Raw genomic sequence first — 22,654 nt, 5'->3', positions numbered from 1 at the left:
ACGGAAAAAACGGCGGAACTGAAACACTGTCATTAAGACAACAAAGAAAATACATTCTGAATTTGCTTCAGGGCTTGAACCTGCTTTGATACCTCATGAAGCGTCAGTTGGATTTTTATTTATATATATATATTTTTAATCTGATGTAATAATGTTAAGGGTATTTCTGTAATTGTAATTATATTATTTATATAATTGTATTATTTATACTCATAATTTGTGTATTAAAAGCTCTTGGAACATGTTTCCAATCTTCCTAATTTCTCCTCTTTTGTTGTCCTTCTCAGGAAGCAGTGAAGATGGAGAGAAGGACTAAAAGACTGAAAGGTTGTGTTAGTGTTTGGGCTAAAGGACAAATTTTGTAAATGTTGGAGAGACTATTCAGACTCCTGCTTTGAAGGCTGTGATTGCTTCTCAGGCAGCATTGCTTTTTCTTTTTGGAGATGTCAGCGAGGGGGACGGCACAGAGTGAACCATTGGTGTCAGCATTCTCTCCTTGTGTTCTCTTCCTGAACTTTGTTGTGAAACGAACCACGTCACTTCATTCAACCTCAAAACGATCTCCACAAACTGTACTCAGTGTTTTTTTTGTTGTTGTTTTTTTCTTCCGTGCAATTTGAAGGAACCTGTCCTGCTTTAAAGCGCTTCCTAAGTGTCCTGCTACTCGTCTGTCTTTCTACACACCGAGGAATTTCTTGTCTCTTTCGTTGACGTTTATCCCTGAACGGCTGAGCTTCACTCAGCTTGGCTCAGATAGAGGACTTTTCCTAGAACACTGATCAGCCAGTAGGCTCATATACAGTTGTGCAATTCGTATCGTATGGTACTCGCCTTTTACTTTAAAACACTGGATCATACTTCCAGAGTGTGAGATCTGGCGTAAAAAACCTTTTAGTTGTTGGGGACTAAATTAGAAATAGGAGCAACATCATTGTCATTATGCCTCCTAAGATGCTTTTGCATTTTGCACGCAGTGTTTTGGCAATACTCATCACTCATAATGGGAAACTACATTTTATTGTATCTAAATTAAACAAGACTGTATTCATGATTAGGTGATGGATACATGATGGATGTGTGTGGTTATATATAGTCTTATGCAAAAGTTTGGCTACCATTGGTCAAATTACATACGGTTTTTAAATGTTAAGCATTTTTTTTTTTTTGCTTTTTGGCTTCCCTTCCACACCAAAATAATCACTGAAAACAGGTTTTTGAGAACTACATTATCTGTGTTTCTGGGAGGATGGGCAAAAAGCTGCTGCTGTTTTTTTTTCTTTTTCTTTTTCTTTTTTTCCCCACTCCCTGGAGCAAAGCAGGTTTTTAAGTCTGTGTTTTTGGTGACCTGTTTTTGGAGAACATCTTGATTGCACTGTTGTTTGGTTAGTTTTGCCCTTCCTTAAGGAATTTATAAGGAACTTTGTGTTTGCACCCCCTGCTAGGCTAAGCGTTTTAGGGTTGTTTTTGTGGATGGAGAGATTTTCAAAACCGCAGAAACGTTTTCAAATATATCTGGATCAGTTTGGACTGAGCCTGAGTGTTAATAAACGTACATTTCACAAACATACACTTCACACATTTTAAAGCGTAATTGCCATTTATTTGCATAACTTAACATCTTGCAAAATAGGTTATTTGAACAGGGTGGCCAACCTTTTGCATAGGAGATATTACATTATTATATATAAAAATATAATCATATATATATATATATTATCACACACTAGATTAAAGTCTGTTATTCTCATCATCACAGTGCCTGCATCATCCCATATCTGTTCACATGAGGAAGCAAGATAAGCAGAGCTCATATTCTTGTTGTCAAATATGACCTTGATCATCACTGGCACTGGGCAGTATATATAACCTTTGCCATGATATAACATTTTTTCACTGCAGAATTAAATTGATTTAAAATGAATTGTAATAAAATCATGAACTTTCTGTGGTTTTCTGAGGTGAAACAGTTCAAAATTAATATGGAATTACAAAAGGTTATGTTCACATATTTTGGAAACATATTTTGGACCACTTTACTATTTTGTTATATATATATATATATATATATATTTTTTTTTTTTCCTTTTATTTTCTTGGAAATGAACCAAACTATGTAAGGTTGTGGTAATTCATTGAGCAGCTGAGATTATTTATTACTTTTTTCTTTTCTTTTTTTTTTTTTTTCCTTGGTCGTCATGATGTTTCTTATGCTGTTGACATCCTGTCATGTTTTATCATGTTTGTCTGGGTTTTCATCCATATCGCCTTCCCCTAGAGTGTAGTAGAACTTCTCATGGTGGTGATTAAAATATGCTTAAATGGTTTAAATGGTCGTTTGCAGGACATTAAGGATGCTTTACCGATGGGTGTTTGTAGCCTGTTAGATAGGAAAGTCAGTGGTCTTTTGCCAGTGGCCTCTGCCTATGTTCACTATAAGTAGCAGCTTATGAACAGACACTACAATTTCAGCATAGTTCCTTCACTTTTGAATAAGACGTCCGCTGCGGTATGTCGGTGAGGCGAACACAGCTGACTAAGGAATTTCCCTAAAGTTTGAAAATGTATGAAAATGTGTTTATGTACATAGCTTTGGAATCAAATGAGTAAGCTAAAGAATCGACTGGACAAGCTTTTTGTCTTTGAATCTTTTCGACCATGTTTGTGTAGCTTATTCAGAGTCTTGAGTGTGGTAACTGAGGTTGGGATTTACCTCCAGATGGGGAGAAGTAATCAGGTGCATAGGTGATGATTATCCTTGTAATTCAGTACAGTAAGCTGTGTTTTAGAACAGTTCAATATTTGTATTACCAGCACTCTTTTAGTTGATCTTGGAATTTTATTTAAGGAAACTCTTTGGGTTTTATTCTACAGTATATACATTTGCTTAATCTTGCACATCTTGAGAAAGTGTAACTTAATGTGGAACTGTACCGATGTATATAAATGTTCAATTTTGTCTGTAAATTGGGAATGATGGAAGTTCTAGGGGATGAGGTATCATTTTGTGACATATCATGGTTTAAAGAAAAAAAAAAAAGATCAAAAATGAAGAGATTTGAAGTAAAGCAACTAAGAAAATGCAGGTCATGTCTTTAGAACTTGTAAATTTTAAAAATGGTGATATTTTTACTTCATATTGATGATCATGCTTAGTGTAATTGAATGAATTGTTTATAAATAATTACACTGTTTATTATTGAAATAAATGAAAAATGACCCGTTTCCCTGATCTCATTTAGTCTGAACTTGATGACGCACTACAGTATACTGTCCTGTTTGTGTACACGTTTAATTTATTGGTGAAAATCACACTCAGTCACACAATATAACTGAATGTTTTGCACCCAGTCAGTAAATACTGCCTGTACACAGCATGTTATGCTGTCACATCTGTTAAATCCTTTTTTAGTGGTCATCATGGACACTGTTGCAGTGGACATTTCTCACAGAAAGCATCAGAATACAACATAATCATGACCTTTTGTTAGATGTGTGAGACGGACATAAGAGGTCACTACAGCACAGCAAAAACATGGCATGTTGGAAAGTAAAAGTGGAAGAAGTAGCTAATAAAATGAAATAGACCATGATTCACATTAAATAAAAAATAAAATAAATAAATAATAATAAAAAAAACCACATGCTATGGTAAGTACATCCAAGTGCAGGCCTTGCCTCTCTCAGAGGAACCGCAGTCTGTTATTCATGCAAATGTTTAAAAAGAAGAAAAACACACAAATGCACACGAAACAGCAGGAAACAAAAGTCACATATGGTTTGAACCGAGGCTGTGCTCTGAGGGGTGGGGTGAGGTGGGGTTCCAGAGCAGTGGACTGAGGCATGCGGGGCAGGCAGTTGTAAGGAGGATAATGGAGGGTGCACGGGGTTCAACATCCCGCAGCATTCCCATTCACCTGCGCCTGGCTCCGGCTGGGCAGAGGGCTGCGAAGAACCGCACGCTGAGCCTCTGTAGAATTCCCTCTCACTGAGAGGTGCTCCCACCCCCCCTGTGTGAGAGAACAGTGAATTTGATTTCATCAGGCTTTTGGGTTGCTGTCGTGTGAAAACCTTGAATTTCCTAAACAGCAACTTTACCAGAGATAAAAAAAAAAAGCTTAGGTAAAAAGGTTTCATTCTAAGTCATTTTGGAGTATTTCTATTGGTCCATTCAAAAGGAGTTTTTTTTCACTATAAATGCAGTAACTTTGGTGAAGCAGGCAGGATATCACATATGGTCATATCACACATCCACATGCTTCTTTCACTTTCATTGACAGTTTTGTATCTCTCAGCTTGTCCAGAAAAACATGTCGTACAGTGGTGACTTAAAGCACAAATTATACTTCCTGGAGAGCCCAGGAGCAAGAAATGCAGATTTCCCATAGTGTTGCTTTAATTGTTCATACCACAGCTGAGCAATGGCGAGAATGGAGACTCACCCCAATTCCAAAATCCCAGGACAAGCCTTTAGGCTGCATAGGCCGCACTCCTAGCCTGTGGCACACGGTGCCTGAGCTTTCCAAAGGATAACCCGGAACTTTATCAGCAATAATCCAAACCTGGAGAAAACAATGAGGGAAGCATGTAAACCCTGTTCCAGTACTTTATCCCACCTCTGGACAGATGTTGCTGTAGCTGAAGATAATACAGTTTTTCACATAACCTCTAAGTGGTTATATTGTTGTGACTGATTGGTGCATGTTTTGCTCTTTGTGATTCTCAGTCTAAATGTTAGGTATGTTTTTTCATATTTTCATGTTTTTATTATTTCACCTTTGGATGGTTCACCAGTTCAGCCTTTAAATGCTACATTTAATGCTTTTGTTACATTTTGTTAAAAAAGGCCATTCAAGGTTTAACCTACATTTAACTTTCAATGTTGTGTATGTAGTAATGTGACTGCTGAGGGATTTCTGACCTGGTCCAGTGGTCCAACAGAGACCCTGAGCACATTGCTGGAGATGAGCTCCCATGCAGACCCCTGAGGATAACTGGGGGTCAGACCCTGCCTGTACCACAGATTACCTGGTGGAAAGGGTACATATACACAGCAGTGCTGAAACAGAACAACCACAATTCCATGTGCTTAAAGCCATGTTGAGACTTAGACTAAGCCCTAGTAAATGCAGAGAACTGGATGTAACCCTTACAGTTTTCATCCACAGCATAAACAGAGGTCCTGCCCACAGACACCTGTCTCAGGACCTGTCTGGGAGGTGAAGGAATGTGGTACCAACACTCGCCTGGGAAAAAAGGATACACAATCACATCTACATGCAGGAATGAACTCAACCTTAATATCACATCATCATACACGCCATCATCATGCCCTCCCCTATTGGCTACACCTTTTCTGATGCTGCCTGTTGGATGTTGCCTGTTTTTTTGCCATGCTTTATATGAATGAAATGTTATTTGAACATTGAGGCATGAGATGCTGTAGTTACAGTTGCTATGCAATAATCGGACAATCTCTGAAAAACTGTGGGTCAAGGTTTAGCCAAGGGTACACATCTTTTCTCATCTCACCTGCAGGGTTTTGAGATGATACAGAGCCACGGTAAAACACAGCTCCATCCCGGGCAATGGCCCACACCTGATGGCCTCCTCCAATGCAGATGGACTTAAAGGGCTGGTCTGTCCCAACATGGAGCCACGAGCTGCCCTGTGGTTCAGTCACAGTTAGCCTAATGAACTTTCATTTGCACTCTAGAGGCAATTTCACAAGTACATTTGAACCAGAAGGTTTGTGGGGGAACCGGTGGAGCTCAAGTAAGATTTTTAAATGCCCAGTGTACAAGATACAAGATAGCAGTAATACTGTAGATCAGTGGTCCTCAATCCTGGTTCTGGAGGATTGCATGTTGTAGGGATTTCCCACTGTAGTGCACACAGTTCACCTGAGGAGGGGCTTGTTTTTTAGTTTCATCAAGTGTGCTAGGAGCAGGGGAAGCTCTAAAATGTGCAGGACAGTGGTCTGTAAAGACTAGGATGGGTATCAGAGCATGAAAAACTCTACAACTTGCAGGTCTGCTGTACCCCAGAACCAGGATGGGTTCAGTCCTGGTCTTGGAAGTGATCTGAGTGTATGAGAACAGGGATAGGCAAGGAAGTGTCACCAGGACAAGGACCAGTACTGCTGCCTGCATTGTTGTGTGAGAAGTAGACAGAGGCACTGCATATACAATGGGTGTTTCCTCACGGCTGGGTTCTGAGTGTTGACTCCCAGGCGACACAACACGTCCCCCTTCTCACTGATGGCCCACACAGGCACCTGCTCCAGACTGCTCTGGGCCAGACACGGCAGGATGGTGACATCAATCAGCGGGATGGGTGGGACTTTCTGCCAGGGCCCCGTTAACGTAATCTTACACTTCCTGAGGAGGACACACTCTCCTAAATCAGTGGCCTCAAGTATACCTGACAGCAGACTAAGATTTACTGCCAAAATCGACATGCTACTTTGTTCTAAAATCCCAATGCTATTCAAATTCACTAAAAACCAAAGAAAAAGAGAATTGCATGTGTTTACCTGAGCCATCGCCTTCGTCTCACAAAGTCTTTCATGGTCTTGTATCCATGAAATGTCCTGAAATGGGCACACAAAATTATAGCTCAGATAAGTGAGCCATTTACTGCCAGTCGATTGTAATGGTGCACTCAAAGGGAGAAGACCTACACTGGGAAATCTGCAGCATACTGCCAGCCTTCCTTGTCTGTCCCGCCAGGAGTGTTATAGTCAATGGCCCAGTCTGACACCTGCAATCAAGAAACACAGTACATTTTACTTCTCATTGAAACCCACAAATGTGCAAATGCACAAACTTGTCTAATCCCTGTAGAGAAGTATTGCCAATTAAGTAGGACTCTTTGCAGTGTGGGCTAGAGCCAGGTGTGGGCTAGAACTGTGTTCTTTGAGATGATGGTGCTCCATTCAGTGTTTCAGGATGAGTTGTTGTGGTGATCATCCAACACCCTGACCTCACTAATGTTCTTGAATGCAATCAAATCCTCACAGCAGTTCGCCAAAATCTAGTAGAAAGCCTTCTCTGGACATTGGAGAAAGTTACTCCAACTAAAGCTGTGGTTGGTGTGGCACAACAGATAAAACCACTGGCAGCTAATGAGCTATTACACCATGTGGGAGACCAGGGTTCGATTCCCAGTCTGGGTGACTATCCTGTGCTACACCAATAAGAGTCCCTGGGCAAGACTCCTAACACTACATTGGCCCACCTCTGTAATACGAGTCACCTTGTAAGTCGCTCTGGATAAGAGCGTCAGCTAAATGCCTTAAATGTAAATGTAAAGCAGAATGAACACCTTTTAATACCTTTATTTCATATGAAATAATGAATGAGCTGGTGCCCCAATACCTTTGCCCATATATTTATATGTGTGTGTGTGAGCAGGTTAGTCACCAGCTCTGTATCATATGCAAGACAACTATAATGTAGTGTGCAGTGCAGCACTACCACTGCTCTACACCTAAAGTCCAATACACCTACCCACGTCCACTGAGGTGAGGGCGGTTTGGTGTTCTCTTTGGTGCATTCCTTCAGTCCCAGGGCGTCGCTCCACATATGCCGGTCTGTTGGAAGACCCCTGGGGAGCAGAAAGCGTAGAAGAGAGTTTCTCAGTGCTCAAGGCTGGAAACTCACCGCGAGAAGCTAAAAATCAGACTTACTTATCTGTGTATCCAGTCACAGGGTTCCACCGCTGGTTCTCGTAGATGTAGATGTTTCTAACATCAGTCTGTGCGTTACCTGTTGTGACATCTGATTAATGAATCAGGAGTGATTACCAGGACAAATACAAATAACGTTATTCACAGATAAGAAGAGGCACAGTGTAATGAGCAAGCATAAGCAAGACATTTGTTGGTTAGCGGGTTTATCTTTTAAAACTCTGCTACCTATCAAGGTTAGAGGCTCTGTTGGTTAGTTAAAGGAACTGTACCATCAATTACCATCAACACTTCCCTGTCCTTAGAAAAAAAAATACATCTACACCTGCAATACTACAGCCATTAAACACTCTAAAACAGTCAATCAGCCCTGTTTGAGATCAGCCCATATGTTTGAGATCTGATGTGTGCTTCTTTAGTTGACAATGGAATATGCTAGGCTAACTTGACTAACAAACACCAATCTTGGACAGTTACCAATTTCTCCTTGGTAAACATGACAAAATCTTAATTCGGAGGCTCTGTGTGGTCCAGCAGACTAAGGCGCTGCCACTATGACCTGAAGATCGCTGTTTCAAATCCCGGCTCATGCTGCCTGCCATCAGCAGCCAGAGCCTGAGAGAGCACAATTGGCCATGCTCCGTCTGGGTGGGTAGACGGCTCTCTGTCTTCCTACATCATTTCAGCGTGATGCCGGCGGGCACGGGCGTCTACTAGCTGATAAATCAGAGCTGGGTCTGTGGCGCTTTCCGCCGAACGTGTTGGTAGCCCAAACGGCTGCCTGGTGATGTTGCATCAATGTCGATTCGATGGTGGCTGGTTGCACGTGTCGGATGAACATTCCTCCAGTGTCGAGATATGTGATATGTGAGGAGAGTTGGCTATGTAAAATAGGGGACTAAAATTGGGTAAGAAAAAAAATTCAAATGAAATTCATATGCTTCAAAAATCTATGCCACGTAATCAAGTAAAAAAAATGTTTCAGCTAAAACTGGAACTACTTCTTCCATACAACATTTAACCGTAATACTACTTCACTTATGAATATGTAATATGATACTACATACTGAGGTAACGCTGAGGTAAAAGTTGTTCCTTTCAGTCATATCATGTTCAAAACCACATTGATTTGTCTGCACAACACAATCTAGTGTAGGCCTGTTTTTACAGTGTATGTAGAATGGACTGAGAGGCATTTTGAGCATGTATTTATGGAGATGAGATTGGTGACAGTCTAAGAACAGTGTTTGTTAGCAACTTTAGCCTAGCCTAGCATCTCTTGTTCCAATCAGAAACAAACCAGATACTAAACATGTCCTGGCTGATAGACTGCATCTGAGCTACAGATATAGGTAAAGGTGAGCCAGACAAAGGTTTTCTGGTAGGCAGACAGTATTTGCCCATTGGCTTCTATTATAAGAATGTGTTCTAAGAACTGGGCAAAGTACTGGTTCCTACAATAAGAATGCTTTGTAAGTAATAGGAAAAGGGACTATCATTCTGGTGTGGGGACTGAGTTAACGGTACAGATGCAGCGGACAGAGCTCTAACTCTCACTAGAGAGTCGTCCAGTTTGTCTTAAGCTTTACCCTGTGTTTGGTTTCCCCTGCAGCCCCCCGTGTAGACCCAGGCCGTGTGGTCATAGCCGACGCCCCACACCACACCCAGACTGTTAGACTCCACACAAAGCAGGTGACCAGGGACCTGGCGCCAGAACCTGAGCTCACACACATACACACACACACAGCCACTAGCATGCATGCCAAGCCAATTTATGGAAGACATCTATCTAGAACACACAATGAACCGAAGATATGATCCAACAAAAGTGACAGATGTTCATTTGAGACCGCTGTCAGATGATGTAGCGGATGTGAAGACGCAGTGAGATGGAAATGCATAGACAGCAAGAGTAATAAAATAAAACATGACAGAATGTCTTACATTTGGTCACAGGGTAAGTACTGGGCGGGTGCTTCCAGGCTGGGCAATGGGTCATGCACCATAATGTCCCCTTTGGAGGTAACGGCCCACAGGGCTTGTTTGGAAGGAGGTGCCCGGAGAGCCCTGGACTCACAACAAGACTCACTTAACAGAGACAGCTGCAGGGAATAGACACACACACACATCTTAATAATGTCATTACACATCCTCTGGGCTCAAAGCCACCCTGCCAAGAATCAGACGATAAAATTTTTATAACTGGCTATTCAGTCCAGCCATGACCACGAGTTAAGCCTTGGGTTTCCCACAGGAAAATGGAATATATTGCAGGTTGTTGTTCATATATACCAACACATAAATAGAATGTTTACATTAAATATAAGGAAATAAACATATTCAAATGTACTTTTTATGTATGGATTAATGCTTGGGTATGACATTGAAAAGTAAGCCTCTTATGTATATATAATGTATAATTTTAACCCTTTAAACTTCAAATGCTTAAATGTGGGCCCATAAAACCGAAGGTTACTGAGTAACAGGTTCTTAAAATGAAAAATTAGCAGTGTGTGATCATTTGGCAGTGTGGTACATTACCCAGTGCTCAAAGTCTTGGTGGGACTCTGTAGCCAATAGAATAGGCCATCTCTGCTCTGTCCTCTCGGCTGTATAAACGGCCAGCGCAAATAGGGACTCCCATAGCACCGGAACAAGAGCTGTCACCTCTCCGATCACAGCATGCAGATACTGGGATAGAATGACTGGAGAGTTAGTTTGTTAGAACATAAACACTCATATAACACTTTCAATGTATGGTTAGGTGGAATCAAATGCATCATACCATTGGCAAAATAGTAATACATTGACACAGGCTACACAAGAAAACCAGAAAAAGTTCTATGTGATATGGTTTTTCCATGTAGTTGCAGAACAGTAAGACTTAAGATGTACTATGCCTGAGAATACAAAGGGTTACCGGATTAGCCTATGTTAGCACTGCTAAAGTATTTAGAGCAAAGAGCTATAATGCCAGTCCCATTCCATAGGCTATTTGTTATTGGAATGCAGATATTTATTAATTAATTAGTAATTAGCAATTATTTAGTAAATCAGTACTCTCATATTACACTACTTTTATTTCAGTATAATTGTAAATAAAAAAACCCCTAATTTCCCATCAGTTCTACTGCATTTTAGCCACATTCAGTTATTGCCTCTCTTTTTTGTGTTTAATTGCATTCTGTCCTGTTGATTCAGCACCTGGACTGCTTTACTGTTGTCCAGAACTCTCACTTTAGAGCTTTATCCATATTTTAGACCAGCAGGATTCCAAGCAGAGAAGAACATATGTAAGTCTAACATATGTAATTTCCAACATTAATATTTATAGAATTTGACAAACACTTTTATCTAAAGCTGTGTCCAATGTAAGCGTGCAGTGTAAGTAGTAATGTAGTGTGGTCCGCTTACTAAACCCCGGTAACCCACAACATTAGACCAACCAATGCTCTTATGTTAATAGACACTACATGTCCTACATGCAACAGTTCATCTAGCATTTTTCGTAGCTAAGCTATGTCTACATCTACGGCTTCAGAAAATGGGTTAAGGCTACTCTTCCACCTCTGTTTACACGTTCAGTGAAGTCACTGTAAGAGTAAGTCTGTGTGTGTGTTCAGGATACAGGCACGCTCACCTTCCTCTCCTCATTGTGTGTATACAAGATGTAGAGGATGTCGTCCCGAGGAGCTCCACCACCCCTAACCTGCTCCAGAGCCACGCCTACCTCCTCCCACTGCTGCTGTGGCCAGTCCCTCCACCAGCACATCACACCCTTTCGCACACTCACAGACTAACACACAGAGTAAAAAGAACGTGTAAGTTAGTACTTATAGTGTCACAACTTCTCAGTCTGAAATCAAAATGTCAACATTGTCTGAATGATATGGTTATGATTAATTAATTAGCGATCAGTGTTTTAACCACTTTGTTGTTCAGATATCTATTTTCAAGAATTCAAATTTGATCACTAAAAATATTTTGCATCAATAATTTTTTAAAAACAACATAAAAAAGTTTAACATTCATTTGTTGCTGGCGGATGGAATCATCTGGCATGTCATCATTAAGGTCGATTAAGTGATCTTTGGTTTAGTTGTGCGTGATTTAATATAATATCAATTATACGTACAGAATGATAGCTCACAGTGGCAAAACTTCAACATAAACTGAGTACCAATATCACCTACTTGTATCCCAGCATTCTTTGTGGTACAATATACAAGATAATGCCTAATTTACTTTGCACAAATTACTTATTATTAAATATTAAAATATCCCATGACATAAAGCAATGAACAGCTGAGTACATGTGAATGACTCTGCCCGTCCATAGAACTGATGACTGTAGACTGACTCTTGTGTACCTTCTCCATAGTTTTCTCTTTTTCTCGCAGTGCTCTCTCTCTCTCTGCCAGAGGACCCTGAACAGCTGCAGCACTAAGAGCAGGGGTGATGGAGGGAGACAGCAGGCCTGTGTCTGGAAGAGAGAAGACACCTGGTAGGGTTGCCGCAGTACACCGGTTTTAGGTATATCACGGTATGACAATTGATAGTTATCATACTGTGTACATGTGCTTAATACTGGTATTTAAAAAATTAAACTACTTAGCAGATTCACATATAACAACAAAAAAAAAAAAACAATTATTAGCTATACAAAATAATTCAAAGAAGCTCCACATCACATGTAGCTTTCTTTTTTATTTATTCAAGTATTTTGTTATTGAAAGGGAGATTTTTTACATAAACATCTATTATAAAATAGACAAAACATTTATCAATAGAAAAAACGTCTGTTTGCATTCCTTTAAGGGTCAATTAATAAATACTCTATACTGTGTACTGTGATACTGGAAAACCGTGATATTTTCTGAGATGATTGTTTACAATGTTGAAAGCTCTAATAAACTAAACACAACAATTGTAATATATAGTTTCATAAATAAGGCAAGTTTACAACACATAATACTGATGTGTGTCAGAAAAGGACACTATAAGGAAACCGTCTCTTTTTTTATGGTGACAATGAATGCGCTGACACACACAGCCAGCATGACTCACTGTGCCATCAGTATGCTGTACCTGTAGTTTCCAGCCAGCTGATGCTAGAGTTAGAATCAATTGCACATCCTCCTCCTGTGATCCAGGCCCACGGAGGCGCCTCTTCCTGCTCCACAATGGCTCCCAACTCCATGTGGTACATGGCCACCGAGTTTTGCACAGCACTGGCTGGTGGACTTTTCATCTCCTCCAGATCTACGTTACTCCATGGAATCTCACCTCCATTTTGCTGGCTGGATGGGAGTACTGAGGGCTGGGCACAAGCATCGTCCTTCACCCCAGCCACTTGTAGTGCTGGGAGGTAAGGGCAAAATATTAGAACACCCCACAAAAACCATCTTTTTAAGCATATTTAAACATATAAACTTGGACTTGCTTTTTATTTGACTAATATGAAGGTGATATAACTAAACAATTACAACTGAAGACATGTCTTTAAAATCATTTATAAAATATAATAGTAGAATTTATTTTGTGAGGAAAAAGTTAGGACACACCCACATTTAATACTACTTAAAATGTGTAAAATTACATTACATTACAAAAACAGCCTTCTGATGCTTGTTGGAGTAAACATTAAAAATGCTTAAGCTTCAGTCAATATTGTTGTGTATATGGACAAAATGTCTTTCAGCACTACCATCCTGGTCCACTTCAGATTCAGTAGAGTTTGCCGCTGCGGTCGACACCTCTGGAGGAGCACTGCGGTCAGCCACCAGGGCAGAGATGAAACTATCGCTGGTGATCTTGGGGATATGCGGCCTGGGGACGTCTGAGTCCTCGCAGCTGAGTACGGAACCCTGAGAAGGGCCGGTGAGCTGACCGCTGAACAGGCAACCGTCACTGTGCAGTGGACCACAGAGAAAGGACAAAGCAAGGAGAGTGAATATGAGCCATCCAAACACACTACATCTGCACTATTTAGTGTTTGTTAATCATTATTACAATATTGGTACAAATAAGTACAGATACTTATGGTCAAATATAATGCAGGTGAGTGTTCAACCAGATGACCGGTGTGTTTTATCTAGCAATGTGATTACACTATGGAGTTTTGTCCATGTTGTGAAGACTAACAGCAACACCATCCAAAACACATTTGACATTTGACATCTGAATGGTGCCACTTGCTGGTCAAAAAGCTGTACTGCAAGACAGAATGGAAAACAAGTTTGAGAATACTAAGGTCCCGGTGACTGACCTGGGTTTGTTTGTAGTATGACCGCTGTCCAGTTGGACACACACAGGGGCCCATGCCTTTCCGGTAACCTCAGTGGGGGTCACTCCATGGCGGAAATAAATAGTCCTGTCCTCGCTGCCAACTCCCCACACCTGCAGAAAAATAAACCAACATTTGAGTTCTGACCTTGAGCAAATTTCCAGATTCCCATTAGAAGGATAATCAACTGTTTCTCTACTGTAACAAATAACTGTTACCAGCTGTATTTGACATAATATACACTAATATACATTGTATGCCACAGCCACTGTCAGGTGTCCCAAAGTTCACTCAAATTCAAAAAAGCCACTCAGTTTGATTTATTGATTATATGATAGGTTGAATGAGGCATGTTTTGAGCTGGACTGTAGTCTGTGTCAGAGATCCGAGAAACCTTAAACTTTATGGTCATACACCACCCCACACAGCAGGGCAGCAGCAGACATTTAGGTCAGGACAGTGTCGGATCAAATACAGTCCAGGTCTGCAGTCCTGTGGTCTTTGCAGTACTAAATTACATGAGCCCTGAACATTCCCAGGACTGGACTAAACTGTTTATTTTCTATACTGTATACAACTGTATCATGTAGCTGCTCATTTTTCTGTCAGGTTGTGATGAATAGACAGATAGAAAGGCTCCAAAAATGACTTGAAATAATGTTATTTTACACTGACTTCCTCTAAAAGTCAGGGTTTTCATCTACTGTAAAGGTTTGTATATGTTTATATATGTTTAAATATTCATTAAAACTTTGCATTTTTAAAATCCCATTTTTTATTATAATTACTATTATTATTACTATTATTATTATTACTATTATGCTTCCTACAGAGATTTAGATTCAAAATGTGCTGCACTTTATCCAGTTAAACAGGACTGATTACATTTGTTGTAATAGAATGTGCCGTTGGATATTGTTCATAAAGTACTGATGATATCCAAGATATGCTCAGAAAAGTACATTGTGTGTATCACGATAACAAAATATATCGCAACATGATAAAATATTGTAATATTGTTATGGTTCTGCAATTATGATGGCATTATGACTTATGACTTAATTATGGCAGGATCTCATGCCACAGTGCAGCAGCTATATTATATTAAGGTTACGATGTGTTATGATTACAAGCCATTATCATCTTCAATCCTCCTCCAGCAGCCATAACAGCTCATGAAACAAATGCGCTCTGTTCTGGGAAGCAATCAGGAAAAGTGGGGCATATCTGTCATTCACTGTGTCCTAAGCTGATCCTCCAGCACTTTCTTTTTTCGTGCTGACACAGTTCTCACAGCCGGGATATTGTTTCTGATTAGTCCAAATTAAGGGAGGAGGACAAATATTAGCGCCACATCCGAGCCCTGCGCACAGCCAGGGCTGCTGGGAATGAAATGTGAAATATGGGCATGTGGTGCAAGGCCAAACTCAAATTAGATATGCTCCCGTATGGCCACCCTGGGCTGAGAGTATAGGAGGAGTATATATATGGCTGGGATACGCAGGCAGAGTGAGCGAGCCTGGTGCTTAAGTTACATAGAGGGAGAGAGAGAGAGAGAGAGAGAGAGAGAGAGAGAGAGAGAGAGAGAGATAGAGGGAGAGCTAGAGATGGGTGGTGAAGGAAGGTGGGGGTGGTTGCATCGCTAGCAAACTCCACACTGACACTCAGCAGCTCCAGCCGTTCTTCCAAAAAGCGACACCCAGGGAAATGTGAGAAGAGGGTGTGAGCTGAAGTCTTGACTGTATGTGTCTCTATGTGCGTGTGTGTGTGTGTATGGAGAAAGGACAAGTCTGCCCCTTTGGATTAACATACTGGTTGTCAGAGGAGAGGATCTAATGGTGCTTAATCCTTGAAGTTGCATGTGAGAATGATGGTGTAATTTCAACTGAACTGCACCCGAGCCCCTCAACAGGCCCAGCAGATGGGTTTCCCCATGAACATGCTGTTTACACGTGTACTACTTACAAATGTAACTCTGTATATATACAAAAAAAACCCAGTTGTTTTTAACTATTAAAACCATTTATAAAACTATTATTTAACTATTAAAATGTTCTATAGAGAACATCTACAGCACATGTTTAACCATAGGGAAGAATCATTAATCAGGCAGAAAACATTTTAGGCACTCACATGGTGCTTTGAGTTGTCATGGCTCTATATAGAATCACTGCCTTAGCTAAAGAACCCCTGAAGAACCCCTATTCATGAAGCATGTCGTTGCACTCGTTGTAAAATACTGTAGTAATGCGCACACATCCAGTTTTTAAAAATCTTAATGTTAGTCATGGCATACTCTCTGACTGTTGCTTTGCAACCACCGTTTATTGGTAACAGACTACATTGCTCAGTGAGCAACATTGGTTAATATTAATTACAATAAAATCAGTGTAATGCATGACCTTTAATGGCTTAAGGCCATTGACACATAGCTAAGAACAAAGGCTTATATATGCGTCTAATGAAAAACGCTTTGTCACGCCCAGCCAAAAACCTCTTAAACCTCTTAACTTTCAATGGAAGTCAATGTAGACATTTTTCATTCCAAGTCACTTTGGAACATTTCTATTGGTTCATCACAACATTTTAACACAATGTAATAAGTAACTCCCAGACTGACATTATATCAAAAAGTGAAAAATTACAAAAATGGAGATACAGGCTTTTACATGACAGTGATGATACATAATATGGACAAAAGTATTGAGACACATGCTCATTCATTGTTTCTTCTGAAACCAATGGATAGAGCACCATCTTCCTAGAGAACACATTTCCACTGCTCCACAGCTCAATGCTTTATAACCTTTATAACCTTCTATCCCACACCTGGCATCAGGCATTGTGCCAACACGTTTTTCTGCTCCAGAGAGTCCTATTCTATTGGCAATACTTAATAACAGGGACTAGATAAGCTGTGTGTGCGCATTTGTGCACGTGTGTGCACACCTATGTCAGCAATAGGTCCAAATTAAAGTAGCTAAATGCATTCATTAGTAGGGGTGTCCACAAACATTTGGACATATAGTGTACTAGACTGAATGCTGCATGTGAAGACACTTCACAGAGCCTAAAGGATATATATAAAATTTTGTAAATGAAAGAATAAATGAATAAATCTAGTGACTAGACTAGACACTCATGAAGCACACTAATAGTGCACTTCCTATCTTTACTGCTTAACAACGTAAAGCACCGAGTGCAGTCTCAGAGTCATATAAGCTATGGTTAGGTGCCCTTGAGTGTATCCTTGCACGTCTTTAAAGGCACTGATGTATGGTAAAAGAAATGTAACAGCTGGGCCGTAAAATCTTCTCATCTCCTCTATTTCCAGCCCATGCCGGGCCTCACCTGGTCACTGGGCCCCACGCTGATCATCACCATCTCTCCACCAATACTGATCCAACCTAGGCCACTGGAGTTATGAGAGTTCACTCCTCTTCTGAACCACACCTGTCACACACATGCACAAACACATACATACATACATACATACGCACATATGTACACTGAGTCACATTCTGTTCTAACGTGGAATACATGAGTGTAAATAGAAACACTACCAGTTGTCCACTGTCCATGAAACTTGTGTGTGTATTTGACCTTAACTGTCAAACATGCGTAAATATCTATTACTGACCTAGTACAGGCATAAGGTATATAAATCAATGCTGTAAAATGTTGTAGTTAACACTTACCTTGTTATCTTTGGTGATTGCCCAAACTACATTAACCCCCACTGCTATGTGGATGACTCCCGCCTTGCTTGGAGGATCCACTGTCACCCATGATACACCTGTGGAAGGACAAAACCACTATTTCAGGATCATGGATGATCACCACCCCTCTTCATCCCAAAAGTATAGAAGATACTTCTATTATATATATTTTATGGACATAATACAATTCCTATAACTTCAGGTTGTTTTCTTTTCTTTTTAATTGCACTGTAAATAAGGACACAGTGACAGAGGCAGACCTTTAGGGCAGTCCTTGCTGATACCAGTTCTGACCAGCAGCTGTCCATCCCACAGCACGGCCCACAGCAAGTCCCCTGGGCCGGCACTGATCTGCGACACCTCTCTGGGTACAGGGACATGCTCCCAGGTCATCCCTTCTGGGTTCTGCTGATGGACGCCTGAACGAAACCACACCTGCATGGGTGACAAAGCCCCCCACCCCCCCAGAAAAATTACATTTAGTTTTGTCATATTACCATATCAATGGCCACCATCTGACACCTCAATTAGTCCCTATGCTACGTACAGTACTTGTACTACATATATTTACAGAACTAGATCTCTGGGTAGTACTAATACGGAGTGAGTACCTGGTGTATTAGCAAATTATATACAACACAACTACTATACAACTAGGAATACTAGTATAGGGCCTTCCATTGCTCTCTAAACAGCCACCACGATAAGTCTGTTAGCAGAGCAAAAGAACCTCCATTCCACCCAAACAATATATGTGAAGTAAGGCCAGTGAACATCACAGATCTGCACTGACATCTAGTGGCCAGTGCAGTGCTTTAAAGTACATTTTATACAACTTTGTCTAGGCAGATCACATATTTATTCTACTTATATTAACAAACTGAACATAAGTCCAGATCACCAGTTTCCAGTTTGCAAAGCTCAGGATGTAAATGGATCTAATGCTGCAGGTGGAAAGGGGAGGTCTTACCTTCCCTTGTTGAGACACAGCCCACAGACAGATGTGCTTCTCTGGACTATCACTCATCTCCCAGCCTCCACAGCTGATATCAGTGAAGGGCTCTGGAGGAGGCCTGCCCCTGTCCAAAGGCACCTGAAGCGTCGCAGCACACAACAAACTGTCTCAGTAGCTCAGAGAAAGTAGTTGATAGTGGTTGTAAACTAACTGTAGAATTGTAAAAGCAGGATAGTAATTAAATGGGTAGTAGTAAAAGTAGTAGTAGTATTAGTAATAGCAATCACTGTATAACAGTAGTAAAGTAATAGACGTAGTAGCAGTATTGTGATAGTATTTATTTTAATTTCTTTTATTTGTTTATTTACTAGGAAGAGTGCACACTAATTCTATTTCAGTTTACACTTTGATGTAAATGTGTCAGTTAGCTGATAAGCTAATTTTCATCTATAGCAGTAAGTAAGTAAAAAGTAGCAATAGTGGTAGTAGTAGTACAGTACTAGTAGTAAGCGTAGTAGTATAGTGACAGAAGCAATAGAAGTAGTAGAACAGCCAGTAGTAGTAGTAGTATAGTAATAGCAATCATAGTATAGTAGTAATAAAGTAATTAAAACAGGACTGTAGTAGGAGTAGTAGGAGTAGTAGCAACAGTAGTAGTAGTAAAGTAATAGCAATCATAGTTTAGTAGTAGTAGTAAAATAATCAAAGTATTAGTAGTAACAGTAGTAGTAGTAGTAGTATAGTAATAGCAATCATAGTATAGTAGTAGTAAAGTAACTGGAGTATTAATAGTAGCAGCAGTAGTAGTAGTAGTAGTTTAGTAACAGAAGCAATAGTAGTAGTAGTAGTGGAACAGCCAGCAGTAGTAGTAGTAGTAGTAAAGTAATTGAAATATTAGCAGTACCAGTAGTAGTAGTAGTATAGTAATAGACGTACTAGTACTAAATAGTAGTAGAAATAGTAAAGTAATTTAGTAGTAGAAATATCAATATAAAAGTAATGCTGCTTGATGATATCAGAATCATATTGGCATTGAAAGGTAATTGTTTCAACAAATTACCAGCATCAGAAGAATGTTTGCACTTATATTTCAAATGATATTTTATAGATTCCTTCATCAGATGCATCAAAAATAAACAATTCTGAATCGTACCATGCTGAAATTTCTTAATGCACTGAATCGTGTCCTACAACTGTAACTAAATTAAACTGGAGTTTGACACCTTATTAATAATACAATAATAATAACAACAACAACAACAATAATATTTATACTGGAAAACCTTAGAAAAATGCTTTAAAATGATGTTTCCACTGCTGCACAGTATCTGAGGTTCAATACCTTGGCCCATGATCCCCGTGCTTTATATCTCCTGTAGCGAAGCCATCGCCTGCGACGGACACACGAGTTCCATTTCTTCTCTTTGGTGAAGGTGGCAGGAAAGTCTACAGCGTACTCCCAGCCCTACATTAACAACCTTCATTTCATACATTTCTGTTTTCAATTTTTTAAGTTCTGAGGGTTCAAGTGGAGGTATCAGGGGACAGTCACTCACCCCTGTTGCAGTAGACTCTCTCCCACAGCTCTCATCGTCCACATACCAGTCCCCCTCCCACTCCCAGTTATCTGACGGCAGGTGGAAGCTGTGGAGAGGTTGTGGTTTCTGTCCAGACTCATCTGTCCACTGCCAGCGGTCTGTGGGCAGCAGTGTGTCTGTGTATCCCTCGACTGGGTTCCATCTCTGAAAAACATTCACACACACAGAGAGCCAACCACATGTATATGAATAAACATGTATATGAATATGACAGTTGCCAGTTTGACAGTTGAGACTATGCATTATACCAGGTACACTGTATGGACAAAAGTATTGGGACATCTGCTCATTCATTGTATCTTCTGAAATCAAGGGTATTTACAGAGTTGCTCCTGCTCTTGTTGGTGTAACTGTCTCTACTGTCCAGGGAAGGCCTGCCGCTGTTTTCTGAAGCACTGCTGTGAAGATTTGATTGTATTCAACACAACAGCCTTAGTGAGGTCAGGATGTTGGATGAATACCCCACCCCACCTCAACCCCAACTTTACAAGTCATCTCAAACTGGATTTAGCACCATAATTCTAGAGAACACAGTTACACTGCTCCACAGCTCAATGCCGGGGGTCTCAATGCCTCTTGCTCACACCTGGCATTAGGCATAGTGCTGATGGGTTCATGTTTATGTGCTCCAGAGAGTCCTACTCTACTGCCAATGCTTCTCTGAAGGACTAGATAAGCTGTGTGTGGGGATCTGAGTCTGTGGGGAAGACTCCTGACACTATATTCATATGTCTAGGTAAAAAGATTACATTTGGTGGAGAATTTGCCAAATGGCATAAATATAAATGTACTGGATGAAGCTCAATTAAGTTCCACTGCTCTTTAGGCTCATGTCTACTTCTAAATTATGTGGAAAATGTGGAATTCTTGTGTCAAAACAATTACTTTATCCTAGTGTTCTCAAATATTTGACTTAAAGGTCCCATGTGCATATACTAGATTCAAAGGGTCAATTAAAAAAAACCCAAACCAATGAAAAGCTTCTGATGATATATGCAACAGGTAAGTTATCTCGGGAGAATATGAAACCGAGGCTAAAAAGGGGGTGAGAGCTGTCTCTACAAACCGCTGGACATATTGTAGGTATACTGAGTATCCTGTACCTGGTTCTCATAAGTCTCCTCTTGGTGACGTATAGTCACATCACTTGGGAGTACATTAAGGTAGACCTGATGGTCACAGCCAATGCCCCAGCAGCCCTGCTCTGCAGCGGTGACCCGTTTCAGCTCCAGCAGCACATCCTTACAGCGCTCCCAGCGCCCTCCGGTGGTGGACAGCCTGAACACCCTCCCATACACATCTACGGCCCACAGGAGGGATCCTGGCATGGCGGGCCACCTGGAAAACTAGAGACACAGGATAAGCACAACTAGCTACATCTTTTATAAAAGCTCAGTCTTACCATGCACCTGGCCCTCACCTTCTGACTGGATAAGGCTGCTAGCTAATGAGAAATAATACAATGAGAAATGCATCACTACTTTTATAGATCAGATAAACAGACTGAACAAATATTTTAATATTTTACCAAAAAAAGTCCAGCAGAAATGTACGGAACCCTTGACTTATCATAAATAGGAGGAAACTCCCTCAGTTTACCCAATTCGTCCAATCTAAACGGAGGTAATGATTTATTACATTGAGGAAAATGTCTTATAATGCCTTAACAGGTTTATGTCTTTAAATGCCCTCATTCTTCCACCTTCCTGCTTTAGGGGCTTTGCAGAAATGTGTGTGCTGCCGTTTTCAGCAGCGGTGATAACAGCGCGGTTCGAGCCAGTGGCAGCTAGGCTAGCCCTGAAAGCTACCGGTCCGAACAAACTCCAGTCAGAGTCAGAGGCAGGCTTTCAGTATCATCAGACACCACCGAAGCCCACTGACCAAGCAGGTCACACAAATCAGCAGGCTATACGTTAAAAAACACTGCAACTCCACAATCCACCTGTTTTATCTAATCGGCTCGCTAATGTTTAAACGACACGGCGGATCTGAATTCCATCACTGAACCACCTGATCTCGGGTTACTGCGCCGCACAGCAGCGCCCGCAGCCCAACGTCTAAAGACATGAACACACGAAAAACTTACAGCTGATGTTCACAACTGAGTCTGCAGCGGGGCAGCATCCATCCCGTCACTCATAGCTAAATATGATCATCAGTTTATTCTGGTTTATTCCTAGGCGGGGGTATTATAACGGGCTCCGAAACCCACAACAGGAAGCAGAGCTGCGTTAATTCGGATTGGTTGCTAAGCAGAAGAGCTCAGAAATCCGAGCCTGTGATTGGACAGTCCGTGTGGGATTCGTGTCTGGGGCGTGTGTGTGTGTGTGTGTGTGTGTGTGTGTGTTTTCGGCAGTTGTTATACACGCACATTTGCATTTTCAATTATTTATTCTTTACCCAATCAAT

General features: G+C 40.7%; 2 protein-coding genes across 2 annotated transcripts in view; one reads left to right on the top strand and one right to left on the bottom strand.

The window, feature by feature from the left end:
• The window catches only part of lmtk2 (lemur tyrosine kinase 2), a 29,492-nt gene extending 26,276 nt beyond the window's left edge, over nucleotides 1–3,216 (top strand). The window contains exon 14 of the mRNA XM_072693876.1: nucleotides 288–3,216. Within this exon, the coding sequence (XP_072549977.1) occupies nucleotides 288–316 (29 nt within the window). The 3' untranslated portion in view covers nucleotides 317–3,216. The remainder of the gene's footprint in view (nucleotides 1–287) is intronic.
• On the bottom strand, nucleotides 2,050–22,417 carry tecpr1b (tectonin beta-propeller repeat containing 1b). The gene is made up of 26 exons (XM_072693877.1): nucleotides 22,332–22,417; nucleotides 21,349–21,591; nucleotides 20,204–20,389; nucleotides 19,990–20,112; nucleotides 18,663–18,785; nucleotides 17,953–18,127; nucleotides 17,672–17,769; nucleotides 17,325–17,426; nucleotides 13,956–14,086; nucleotides 13,395–13,597; nucleotides 12,776–13,048; nucleotides 12,058–12,170; nucleotides 11,328–11,483; nucleotides 10,229–10,378; nucleotides 9,632–9,789; nucleotides 9,277–9,404; nucleotides 7,688–7,778; nucleotides 7,509–7,605; nucleotides 6,680–6,759; nucleotides 6,533–6,589; nucleotides 6,203–6,377; nucleotides 5,530–5,665; nucleotides 5,151–5,243; nucleotides 4,919–5,025; nucleotides 4,440–4,559; nucleotides 2,050–4,007 (listed from the first exon to the last, which is right to left on the bottom strand). The coding sequence occupies exons 2-26, from the start codon at nucleotides 21,571–21,573 to the stop codon at nucleotides 3,888–3,890; spliced, it is 3,420 nt and encodes a 1,139-aa protein (XP_072549978.1). The 5' UTR covers nucleotides 21,574–21,591; nucleotides 22,332–22,417; the 3' UTR covers nucleotides 2,050–3,887.
• Nucleotides 22,418–22,654: the final 237 nt, after the last annotated feature.

This window comes from Salminus brasiliensis, chromosome 12, assembly GCF_030463535.1.
Source record: "Salminus brasiliensis chromosome 12, fSalBra1.hap2, whole genome shotgun sequence".
Lineage (NCBI taxonomy): Eukaryota > Metazoa > Chordata > Actinopteri > Characiformes > Bryconidae > Salminus > Salminus brasiliensis.
This window is presented reverse-complemented; position numbering and strand designations above follow the sequence as displayed.

Bases quoted from the DNA above. Each gene is read 5' to 3' on its own strand.
- tecpr1b (XM_072693877.1), bottom strand. From the start codon at position 21,573: ATGCCAGGATCCCTCCTGTGGGCCGTAGATGTGTATGGGAGGGTGTTC. The intron at 6,760-7,508 runs GTAGGTGTATTG...TCTTGATTGCAG, and splicing joins CCTCACCTCAGTGGACGTGG to GTGTCAGACTGGGCCATTGA. The intron at 4,560-4,918 runs GTCAGAAATCCC...TGTTTTCTCCAG, and splicing joins CTGTTGGACCACTGGACCAG to GTTTGGATTATTGCTGATAA.